Raw genomic sequence first — 13,022 nt, 5'->3', positions numbered from 1 at the left:
AGCCGCCTGGCAAGCCCAGGGCGCCAAGGATGGTGGCGGCGGGGCCTCGGTTGCCCTGCCTCTGCGTGGGGAACCCCAGATCTGGAGTGGCGGTTCCATTGGCAAGGCATGGCCGGCTAGCAGCCGTGCGGGTGGTGGATTTGGCGTCCCGGTCGCATGGGCGGCGGGATATGGTGGTCGTTGGCGGCCGGCGGCGGTTTCTGTGGTGGCCGGTGCGCGCGGTCTGGCGCCTCCCCTCCTGCCCTGTTTGGTGTGCGGGCCAGCCTCGTCGGGCCGCGCTTCTTTGGGTCGCCGGTTCTGTACAGGAGGCGCTGCTGGTGGCGGGGATCTAGTTCGGGCGAAATCCCTGATCGGCCATGGCCAGCCATGTCGACGGCGACGCCTGAGGGCGCCGTTCCCCTCCTTGAAGGCATCGGTATGGACTGGTCCCCTCACTTCCCCTTCCTCTTGGTCTTCTTGAAGGCGCCGCTTTGAAAATCTTGGGGTTGGGTGGCGCTTGTGGGTGGTGGGCGACGGCGGTGGTGCAGCCCTATCCTAGCATGGATCTGCGTTCGTTGGTTGGAGATGGACTTCCGTAGGTGGCGGTCGTCATTTGGCGCCATGGTGGCGTTGATGGCGGAGGCACCTGCCAAGGTTGGCACATCAATCTGCTCTGAAGATGGACCAATGAAAGATGACGGTGACGACATATGTGAGTGCGTCGGACCGGTTTGTGCCTCGAACCCGGTATGTGACTCGATCGGAGCCACCGGCTTTAGATGTTAGGCTTAGGTGAGAGGTTTGCGTATTTCGCCTAGCTTGCACCCCTTCATCATATGAATTAGAGTGACGACAGATATTATCAAGATGGCGAATTCAAGTATATTGTTGTACTACTTTGTAAGGTTCTCGAGAATAATCAATAAAATGACCGCATGCATCTTTCAGATGCAGAGGCCGGGGGTCATCCTCCTTTTCTAAAAGTCTGTATTTTTGTTTAGAAAAGGAGGATTACCCTGGCCTCTGCATCATTTTGATGCACACCGTCATTTTTTTATAAAAGAATAGCGATATGTACAACTAATCGTGAAAAGCGGATGGCGATATATGCACTTAGATGAATCGGTCGAGATGGATTGTCGAGGTTTGGGGAATACATGCGGATAGACGACCGAGCTGTTGCCAATGGTTTTTTTAGGTACACTTGCCAATGGTTTTGTATGTGTATGTATGGTTCTTCGATAATGGCAGGTGAGAGTAACGAGTATGCAGAACAACGTGTACTGAAACTCTGCACTGACCATGGCCACTCTCAGATGTATCTCACCGAGAGCCATGTAGAACAATCAGACGGAAAGAAAGAAACTGCTGGTGGTGGTAGTGGTAGTGGATTCTTAGACAGTTTAATTCATCTTTAATTATTATTTTTGAGGAATAACTTCGTGTTACGACCCTGAAACGCAGGAGTCCCCGGACATTTGCACAAAGAATCTCGAAAGGAACAAAGTTAACTCAGTCCTACGAGACCCTTGTAGACATCGTCATCTACAACCGTTGCCGACCACCATCGTCGTTGAAGGACCGCCGAAGATAGGACAGACGAGCAGCCCCACAACCCAGATCTGCCGAAGCTCCATAGCTGAAGCAGCATTGTGAACCAATTGCGCAGCCCGTCGCAGAATGACAAGACCGAATCCTTGTGGCTTGTCGGTCGGCGAACATCCCCGTGCTCGTCGGTTTGCAGATCCGTCGACTCCACTCGACGTCGTCGAAGGCGGGGATCAGATCTGCTCGCCATCTTCCACAAGCCCTTGTACGAGGCCATCATGTTCGAACTGTTGTCGGGCGTCGCTATCATCCGAAGAGGGAGCCACCACCGGCCGGATCATCCCAAATCATCCTCCTAGGCCCTCAAGTTGTGCTCGAGGAGACACCGCCGAGATGAAGGCGTCCTGGAGGACAAAGGACAAGAACTAGGTCGCGGCCGACGCCTTGCCGACCTAGCCCTACCACCCAGATCTCGCTGGCCACGCATGACCTGCGAGCAAATCGTAACTCACAGATCTGACACCCACCGCTCCAAGGAACATAGCAAGGAAAGATCAGAGGCAACATTATTGACCGCCGCCGCCATCGCCGCCGGAGAAGCCATGACGGACGGACAAACCCTAGCTACGAAGCTAACCTAGCCTACAGCTAAAAAGGAACCGCGTGAAGGATCCGGCGACTCCGACCATTACCCAACGAGCATGAGGCCCGTGGGGGAGTGGAGTCACCGGATCCAAAGCCGGAAGCCTGGCCGCCCCTCTGGTTGCCTTTGGGAGGGAGCGAGAGGCAGAGACGCATGAACCACGACAGCACTACCAAGGTTTTTTCTGTGAGTTCGATCGGCCTATGTTCTTTCAAAAACAGTAGACATTCCTACTGTGCATTTTTATAAAAAAATTGAAGTTGCATAGTTTAGAGAGTAAAAGAAAAGAGTGATCAAATAAATTTAGCAATACGCAATTGGAGGTATTTTTCCTTTTTGCTCTATGTATCACCATAGCAAGTTCTTCTATGAATTTCTTCAAGAAATTGTGACGACTTGCTTGAACTCTCTTGAACATGTAGTCGTTTCTCACTGTCCAAATAGACAATCTCACTAGAAATAAGATGATGATCTCATAAAGTAGGGATAGTTGCATAGTTTCTCGATATGTTATAATTGATCAACCATAGACATTTGCTGCCATCCAAAACCATGCGGGGTGGATCGTATCTTGACCAAAGGTAGGCAAAGGGAAAGTGGAGGAATACGTTGACTCTTTTTTCCAAAAGGGGAACACTCCGGCCTCTCCATCATGTGATGCACACAGCCAAGAATAAGTTGTTTCTAGATTCAGTTGTTGGAGCATCACATAGGAGTAGGACACATGAGTAGCTAGGCAAAGAAAATTTTCTTCTGAAGGATATCTCTTGTATTGAACCTTTCATGTAAGAGGAGCAAAAAAAGACCTTGTGCTTATTTTGACAACATGACTTCTAACGCCATTTAAAGGCTGACACAACTGCCCTAAGCCCCTAACCCGTCATGTGCAAACATGCTTTCAAAAGAGCTCCAAGAATATGCCCAAACATCTTGGGAGTTAGATAACTCAGAATCGTGGATAAACTCTCGAGGGGCTGGTGTAAGATTGGATTGATGGAAGCGTTCCTACTCCTCCGTAGAGGAGCCGCGGGTATATATTGATTGTGGGGAGGAACAACCCCTGTCGTGGTTTACAAGAAGCCCATCGATCACTAGGATTCAGCCGGATAGAGATAGGAAGTTAAATGGGAGAGGAAAGAATAGAGAAGGTAGTTGAGATTACATAATGCAAATATCTCTAAGTCTAACACCCTCCCTTAATCTAAACTATCTATCCTAGATTGAGATTGTTCTTGAATTCTTCAAATGGCTTGTATGGTAGAGCTTTCGTAAACCCGTCAGCCACTTGATCTTTGGAAGGAATAAAGCGTATCTCCAGCTTCTTCTCTGCAACCCTTTCTCGTACAAAGTGAAAATCTATCTTAATATGCTTGGTTCTGACATGAAAGACAGGATTAGCACTCAAATAAGTGGCACCCAAATTGTCACACCATAGACATGAAATACAATGTTGCTTCACACCCAATTCTTCAAGCAAAGATTCAAGCCAAATAATTTCAGCAGTAGCATTTGCCAATGATTTGTACTCAGCTTCAGTACTTGACCTTGACACCATTGCTTGTTTCCTGGCACTCCATGAAATAAGATTAGAACCAAAGAAAATAGCAAAACCACCTATTGATTTTCTATCATCGCTGCAACCTGTTCAGTCTGCATCAGAGAAAGCACTAACAAGTGTAGAATTGGACCGTCTGAAATGAAGTCCCAAACTTAGAGTGTGCTTAACATACCATATGATCCTTTTGACAGTTGTCCAATGAGCGGAAGTGGGAGCATGTAAGTATTGGCATACTTTGTTAAAAACAAATGAAATATCTGGTCGTGCCAAGGTTAAATATTGCAAGGCTCCAACAGCACTTCTGTATCTAGTGCTTTATTCCTCCTTAAGTGGCTCCCCTTCATATGCTGACAATTGTTCTGATGAAGATAATGGTGTGGGTGAGGCCTTGCAATCCTTCATTCCCATCCGAGCCAAGAGTTCATTGGCATATTTTTCTCGTTTCAACACTATACCATCCTGAACCTTTTTAACTTCAACGCCTAAAAAGAAGCTCAAATCACCAAGATCCTTTAAAGCAAATTCTGAGCTTAGATCATGCAGCAGAGATCAGTGGCATTCTGAGAAGAGCTTGCAACTATAATATCGTCAACATATATGAGCACAAAGATAACAGTATTTGCCTTATTGTATATGAAGAGAAATGTGTCAACCTTTGATGCAATAAATCCAAGATGTTTTAACTGCATACTTAACGTGGAGTACCATGCTCTAGGTGCTTGTTTCAAACCATAGAGATCCTTGTCAAGTTTGCATATAATGAGGTTTTTGCTTGTTTTCATAACCTGATGGTTTCCTCATGTAGACCTCCTCTTCCAGAACACCATGCAAAAACGCGTTCTGTACATCTAGCTGCCTTAGGCTTCATCCCCTAGACACAACAATAGCTAGCATGAGTCTTATGGTTGCAGCTTTCACCACAGGACTAAATGTATCCTCATAATCAATACCATAACGCTGCTTAAAACCTTTAGCAATGAGACATGCTTTATACTTGTCAATGGAGCCATCTGCCTTTTTCTTGATCCTATACACCCACTTACAATCAATGATATTTTTACCTTTCCGGTTTGGTACCAAGTGCCATGTTTTGTTTCTCATTAAGGCTGTATATTCCTCATCCATAGCCTTTCTCCACTTTTGATCTTCAAGTGCATCATCCAATTTTGTTGGCTCACCTGAAATGCACAACATGCCATACGGAATAGTGCCATCAGTTCTTATTTTTGGATTCTTAATACCTTTTTGTAGCCGAGTTGTAACTCTTGATGTGGCTGGTGGAGGTTGTTGTACACGCTAGCGCACGGCATCGCTGGTTGCAGAAGATCCTGGAGAGGAATCAGGAGATGCCACACCGGATCCAGTGGCCACGTGTGTGGCTTGCTCATTCAGCGCCGCACCGTCCATTGCCGCAGCAGATCCCACGCCAGGTGAGCCTGTCGGCCGCATTTGCGAGCCGCGCCTCACGGTTGGCTACATGCGCGAGCCGCTCGAGGGGGATTCCCCGCGTGGAGACGTGGCGGTCGCGGATTGCGTCTCCTGAGCCTGGTCATGCAGACTGGCCGGCTAGCGATTCGAGACGAATATCCGCACCCGATCCGAGGAGGATCGGCGCGCAGAAGTGGCAGGCGCCGCCAAATCGTCCTCGTACGCCGCGCCAACTTCGTCCTCTTCTTGTACATGAAATATAGCTTCGTTTTGAATGGGATTTTGATCATTTTGATCATTTTGAACTCCATTTTCTTCAGAGACCTGCACACACGGAAGACGAGGATTGGTTCCAGTAGGAATATTATCATCATGTTGGTTAGTGCAATTGTTTCCCCCGTGATCAAAATCTCGAAGTGTAGATGGAAGAAGAAGAATCTCTTGACAAAGGAGGGCGTCGGCATTAGGGTGAAGAGATTCAAATGGAAAACTGATTCATCAAACACGACATCTCGAGATATATAAACTCTTGTTGTGGGAACATCTAGACACTTCACCCCTTTGTGCATAGGGCTATAGCCCAAAAACACACATTTTTTGAACGAAACACAAGTTTGCGTGTGTTGTATGGTCTTAGATTCGGCCAACATGCACAACCGAATACTCGAAGAGATTTGAAGTCTGGTTTGACACCAAAAAGACGTGTGATGGGACTCTCAAATTTGATGACTTTGCTTGGTCGAATATTTATGAGATATGTGGCAGTGAGAAAGGCTTCATCCCAGAATTTTAGGGGCATGGAAGCATTGGCTTGCAGTGCTACTCCTACCTCAACAACATCACGGTGTTTGCGTTCAGCCGACCCGTTATGTTGGTGAGCATGGGGACAAGAGACACGGTGATAAATTCTAATCTTTTGGAAAAAGGAATTTAATTTTTCATACTCACCACCCCAGTCGGTTTGCATAGCAAGAATCTTGGTGTTCAACAAGGTTTTGGAAGTTGAGAAAAACTTGGAAAACATCAGACCGTTTCTTTAGCAAATAAATCCAAGTGAACTTGCTATAATCATCAATGAAACTAACATAATAAGAAAATCTGCCAACTGATGTGGGAGCTGGTCCCCATACATCTGAAAAAACTAGTTGCAATGGAGCAATGGATACACTTGTAGATATAGGATAAGGTAGCTGGTGACTCTTAGCTTGCTGGCAATCATCACAAATTGACTGAACACTAGACTCATAGGGAAGATTATTCTTGCTAAGGACATGCTGAACTATGACTGAAGAGGGATGACCAAGACGACTATGCCACTTTGCCGAGGAAGGTTTGGTGACAGTCCACGCTTGTTTATTCGACCATGATGAAGATGAAGATGATATGAGTGGATATAGGCCTCCCTCACACTTTCCTCTAAGGATGACTCTCCTCGTTGCCAAGTCCTTGATCACAAAAGAGTAGGGATAAAATATTATGAGAACATTGTTGTCAATGGCAAAACGATGAACAAAAACGAGATTCTTGGAAGCATGTGGAACATGTAAGACATTATTAAGGTGTAAATCTTTTACGAGGGTTTTAACAATTGATTTTCCAACATGTGTAATATCCATACCGGTTCCACTTGCCATGTGTATCTGGTCACTGCCATGATACCTTTCCCGCATCGTCAGCTTGTCAAGTTCCCCGGTGATGTGCTCAGTAGCACCGGAGTCGGCATACCAGTTGGTGTCAATGTCGTAGTTGTTGGTGACGAGGTTGGCTGCCTTCTTCTCCTCATGATCATCATCATAGCGATGCCAGCAAGCTCTTACGCCACCGGCATGAAACTTGTAGCAGATCTGGCACTCTGGATAGTCTCCTTCTTGTTGTTTTTGTTGTTGTTGTTGCGGTTGGGGACGGAATCGTTGTTGCTGATGGCCACCACCACCACCGCGACCAAGAGAAGAAGGAGAGCGGTTCCCTCGACCGCGTCATCCTCTGGTGCTTCGGCCACGGCCTCCCCTGCCACGGGACTGCCCGCGCCCCTTGTAGACGGCGTTGGCAGAGGAGCAGAAGCCTGCTAGTCCGTCCCCCAGCATCTCCATCCGCTGATCGAACGCAGAGATCTGTGCGAAGAGATCATTGACGCTGATGGAGTTCTTGATTGCGCCGATTGCTGCCACGATGGGATCATAGTTCCGATCAAGGCCAGCCAGGATGTAGTCCACCATCTCCGGACCGGTTACTGGACGCCCAGCCGCAGCTAGCTCATCCCTGAGGTTCGTCATCTTGGCGATGAAGGCGTTGCTCGACATATTGCCCTTCTTGGTGTTGGAGATGGCCATCCGTAGATTGGTTATGCGGGATTGCGACTACGCAGTGAATATCATGGTAAGAGCAGTCCATAGATCAAAGGTGTTGTCCTTATCGATGACTTGTGCAAGGATTTCCTGGGTGAGAGAATTCAGCTGGTAGCTTAGAACCTGCTGATCCTTCGACAACCACGGGTCGTACAGAGGGTTGGGCTCGGTGGCCGTGTTTTTGTCCGCCTTGGTGACTTCTACTGTTTTTGGCGGTGCGGTGCCGCTGCTGTCGAGGAGGCCGGTCACTTGTGCGCCTCGTAGTGCTGGCATGACCTGCGCCTTCCACAGGAGGTAGTTCCCCCTTGCGAGCTTCTCTGTTGGTGGAGCACCTAGGTTGAGGCCGACGGCGCTTGAGCTCGTAGCCATGGCGATGGAAGGGTGTTTAGGGTTTTGGGTTTGCTAGATGATAGGAAGAGTCTTGGATCTGTATACCCAGTAAGATTGGATCGATGGAAGCGTTCCTACTCCTCCGTAGAGGAGCCGCGAGTATATATTGATTGTGGGCAGGAACAACCCATGCCGTGGTTTACAAGAAGCCCACCGATCGCTAGGATTCAGCGGGATAGATATAGGAAGTTAAACGGGAGAGGAATGAATAGAGAAGCTAGTTGAGATTACATAACGCAAATAGCTCTAAGTCTAACAGCTTGAACTCTAGAAAGGCTTCCACATGTATTGGAAGGTGAATTGTTTGAGTTGCATAATAGAGCTAATGGAGGAGTTCTCATCTTTTATAAGGAAAAAATGGGGAAATAGCAATATGAGATCTTGAAAGTACTAGTTATACTTGAAAGAAATATGCCCTAGAGGCAATAATAAAGTTGTTATTTTATATTTCCTTATTCATGATAAAGGTTTATTATTCATGCTAGAATTGTATTGATCGGAAACCTAAATACATGTGTGGATACATAAACAAATACCATGTCCCTAGTGAGTGTCTACTAGACTAGCTCGTTGATCAAAGATGGTTAAGGTTTCCTAACCATAGACATGTGTTGTCATTTGATAACGGGATCACATCATTAGGAGAATTATGTGATGGATAAGACCCTTCCGTTAGCTTAGCATAATGATCGTTCAGTTTATTGCTACTACTTTCTTCATGTCAAATACTTATTCCTTCGACTATGAGATTATGCAACTCTCGGATACCGGAGGAATACCTTGTGTGTTGTCAAAGGTCACAACGTAACTGGGTAATCATAAAGATGCTCTACAGGTATCTCCAAAGGTGTTTGTTGAGTTGGCATAGATCGAGATTAGGATTTGTCACTCCGAGTATCAGAGAGGTATCACTGGGTCCTCTCGGTAATACACATCATAAGCTTGCAAGCAAATAACTAAGGAGTTAGTCACAAGGTGATGTATTATGGAACGAGTAAAGAGACTTGCCGGTAACAAAATTAAACTAGGTATGAAGATACCGATGATCGAATCTCGGGCAAGTAACATACCGGTGGACAAAGGGAATTACGTTTGTTGTCATAACGGTTCGACCGATAAAGATCTTCGTAGAATATGTAGGAGCCCATATGGGCATCCAGGTTCTGCTATTGGTTATTGACCGGAGAGGTGTCTCGGTCATGTCTACATAGTTCTCGAACCCATGGGGTCCACATGCTTAATGCTCGTTGACGATATAGTGTTATATGAGTTATATGTTTTGGTGATGGAATGTTTTTTCGGAGTCCCGGATGAGATCACGGACATGACGAGGAGTCTTGAAATGGTCGAGAGGTAAATATTAATATATAGGATGATGGTATTTGGACACTGGAAGTGTTTCGGGACGTACCGGGAAGGAATCGGGTCACCGGAAGGGGTTCCGGGCACCCCGCGGCAAGTTATGGGCCCTATGGGCTAAAGGAGGGGACAGACCATCCCAAAAGGGGGCTGGTGTGCCCCCTCCCTTGTTTGGACAGCCCTAGGGAAGGAAAAGGGGGAGGGCTAGCCCCTCCTGCCTTTCCCTCTCATGGGAGAAAGGAAAGGGGGGGCACAACCCTCCCCTGCCTTTCCCCGCACTCCAAATAAGGAAAGCGGACGCGGCTTGGGAGGGACCCCAAATAGGATTCCTCCTACTTGGGAGGGGCGCCTAGCACACAACAGACAATTGCCTAGCCTTGTGCGGCGGCTCCCCTCCACCGTTTACACCCCCGGTCATATTTTCATAGTGCTTAGGCGAAGCCCTATGGAGATCATTTCACCATCACCGTCACTACGCCGTTGTGCTGTCAGAACTCATCTACTACCTCGCCGTCTTGCTGGATCAAGAAGGCAGAGGACATCACCGAGCTGAACATATGCAGAACGCATAGGTGTTGTACGTTCGGTACTTGATCAATTGGAGCACGAAGAAGTTCGAATACATCAACTGCATTGTTAAACGCTTCCATTTAAGGTCTACGAGGGTACGTAGACATACTCTCCCCCTCTCATTGCTATGCATCTCCATGGATATATCATTGCGTGTGCATACAAAAAAAATTCCATGCAACGATTCCCAACAATACTTTCTGAACAAAGTGGATTCCTCATTTTAGAGATGGCAGGTCGCAAGAGCTTCAAATGAGGGCAAAAGTTTTAAACAATCTCTCAGCCAGAATAGTCTGAGAATTCTTCAGGTGGAAATCCTGAGTGATAATACACTTTCTAAATCATGTGAACCCATGGGAAATCTTTATGGCTGATGAACATCTAGATTTTTAATAATGATGCATTAATTTGCACTTTAATATTAATTATGCCAAGTCCTCCATTTGTGTTAGGCTTGTAGACTAGGTCCCACACATTTAAAGAGGTTATTCTTTGTGAAGCCTCCACCTCTCTAGAGTCAATGTTTTCTACATTTGTCCAAGAACTCAATGATTCCCTTGTACACCATGAGAGAAAAGGTTGAAGATGATAGAACTAAATTAACTACTCCCTCTGTCTAGGTGTGTAAGTCATCTTAGGTTGCGCACTGTGACCAAGGTGGAGGGGAAAACGAGAGAAATTAATGTTATTTTGCTAATTAATAACATTGCATGCAATTAACTAACAACTGCATGTCGTGTTTGGTAGTCTCAAGTCATTTAAAGCATGCATGGCCCACATCTCTTATTGGTTGATATGTCACGAAACAAGAAACGAGATGAGAGTTAATGTACCGTGCCTAAGTGTTTTGGGATTATTTGGTTTTCGTAAGATGACTTACACACCTAGACGGAGGGAGTATGTGGAATTTCCCTGCATAGCTTAGATATTTTGAGCAGCTAAGTGGTAGGTTTTAACCCTTTGAACATCAGCAATTCCATCTTTGAATTTGTGATACTTAGGGGAAGCCCAAGATAAGTGGAAGAACTAGAAATGAGTCAACTTAGTACCATAGGGCACCTGTGATGTCATGGAATTCATTCTCGGGAATAATTATTGGGATCAAGCTGGACTTTTGATAGTTAGGTCTTAATCTCGTACATTTACAAATTTGTCTAGAATCTCTTTAAGGTGTTGTAGTTGTTGCATATATCTTGGCATTCTGTAAATATAAGATGAAAGAACAAATGAGCATTCTATATGAAGGAAATATGCCCTAAAGGCAATAATAAAGTTGTTATTTATATTTCCTTGTATCATGATAAATGTTTATTATTCATGCTAGAATTGTATTAACCAGAAACTTGATACATGTGTGGATACATAGACAAAACACAGTGTCCCTAGTAAGCCTCTACTAGACTAGTTCGTTAATCAAAGATGTTTAAGTTTCCTAACCATAGACATGTGTTGTCATTTGATGAACGGGATCACATCATTAGGAGAATGATGTGATGGACAAGACCCATCCATTAGCTTAGCATAATGATCATTAAGTTTTTTTGATATTGCTTTCTTCATGACTTATGCATATTCCTTTGACTATGAGATTATGCAACTCCCGAATACCGGAGGAATACCTTGTGTGCTATCAAACTTCCAACGTAACTGGGTGATTATAAAGATGCTCAACAGGTGTCTCCGATAGTCCTCAAACAATTTGACTGGCTCCCTGCAAGAAATGGGTCTGGGTTTCATTCTCACTGTATAACCTACGATTGGCAATAGTTGCCTTGTACAAGGGAAAATTGTCATACCATTCTAAAGTTTAAACAATGTTTTGATCGCCGTCATTCTACTATGGGTAAGTCACTGAGACTTACCATCCCATATAGCAGAGGCGAATAATAAGAGTAAGTCGGCATGGTGATCAATCCATTCCGCACCCAAATCATTACCCTGTATATGGTTTAGTGAATCTCGCATCCTAACACTCGGTCATCTTCACAAGCATTGCAGAATTTCTCTTGTCGACGAACTAAATTTGGATAAAACCAACTCTCAGGTTTTGCGTAACTCCTATAAGATCGTCTGTTGATACAGGCATATCCTCTTCCAGGGTTTTTCCTTCAGCAAGAGTGTGCTTACTTCTTGGCAGGTCCTGGAGCCTGTGGGTTATGGCCCATCTCATCACTTGTAAACACTGAACTCATCCTGGGGTTACAATTGCTCCAAATTACCACATTGTACCTCCTTTTATGTCCAATAGTACTTCATCCCTTCATATTCTTGGGGTATCCCACATATCGAGATAAAACTCATACTTATTTTGTCTGAAGTCCACTCCGTGGAATACCATTATCTTTTCCAGGGGTCAAGTGTCCTCACAGGGTACTACCACCCTTGAAATGCACAAATTCTTCCATAGACCATATTTCTCATATCCTCGAAAATGGTCAAAATCTTTCTTCATAGAGTAACAACTCATAAAATTCAACGTATGAAATCATGATACATGAACTTTATTGATTTCATGAATTTATTACAATCTCGTGCATTTCCATTACATGCCTCAACTCAACACCTCAATAGTAAAAAGAAATGTCCCCACTACTACTATATTTTTTGGTTGCAATCTCAACTATTTAGCACAAGCCTCCTTCTCTTTCGGACAATCTCTGGCAAAGTGCCCTGCTTCATTACAGCAGAAACATCTTACTTCTAACCAGTCTCAAGGTCTCCTTGTGATTATATAGCCTCCTTGGGTCCTCGTCTTCCCTTTTGGGCAATCGCTGAAGTAGTGTCATGAATCTTTGCACCTGAAACATGTGATATGACTTAGGTCCTTCTTTGTAGAAATTGGGTTGTTCCTGGAATCCAATCTATTTCTCTTCCTAGACTTTTCCGTGCCAATCAGGGCTTCTATTTCCTGTGGGTCATACTCTACTTCCATTGTCGGAAATGCTACTAGATCCCCCTTCAGACAATTCTAGGAGATGTGTCCTTCTTATCCACATGAATAGCATGAATTGGTGCAGGGTTTAATTGAGCCTTATTCGAGTGTGTCCTCCACCACTTCCTTCATCACGGGTTCTTCTAAAGTTTCCATGAGGGCTCCTTTCATTGCTTCTTTCTTCTGCTGGATGGTTCTTTGAACCACGGGGTAAATGTGACACTGAGCAGAGTAGTGGGTAGTCCCTTCACATAAGAAACGAGTAATCTG

General features: G+C 45.3%; 1 protein-coding gene across 1 annotated transcript; it reads right to left on the bottom strand.

Moving 5' to 3' along the window:
- Nucleotides 1-7,513: 7,513 nt before the first annotated feature.
- On the bottom strand, nucleotides 7,514-7,870 carry LOC147959984 (uncharacterized). Its single transcript, XM_087533077.1, has one exon. It carries the CDS (start codon nucleotides 7,868-7,870, stop codon nucleotides 7,514-7,516), a length of 357 nt encoding a protein of 118 aa, XP_087389203.1.
- Between the last annotated feature and the right edge of the window lie 5,152 nt (nucleotides 7,871-13,022).

Source organism: Triticum urartu, chromosome 7A, assembly GCF_056163025.1.
Source record: "Triticum urartu cultivar PI428250 chromosome 7A, HENAU_Tu73, whole genome shotgun sequence".
Classification (NCBI taxonomy): Eukaryota; Viridiplantae; Streptophyta; class Magnoliopsida; order Poales; family Poaceae; genus Triticum; species Triticum urartu.
Note: the sequence above shows the minus strand (reverse complement) of the source record. Positions and strands in the feature narration are given on the sequence as shown.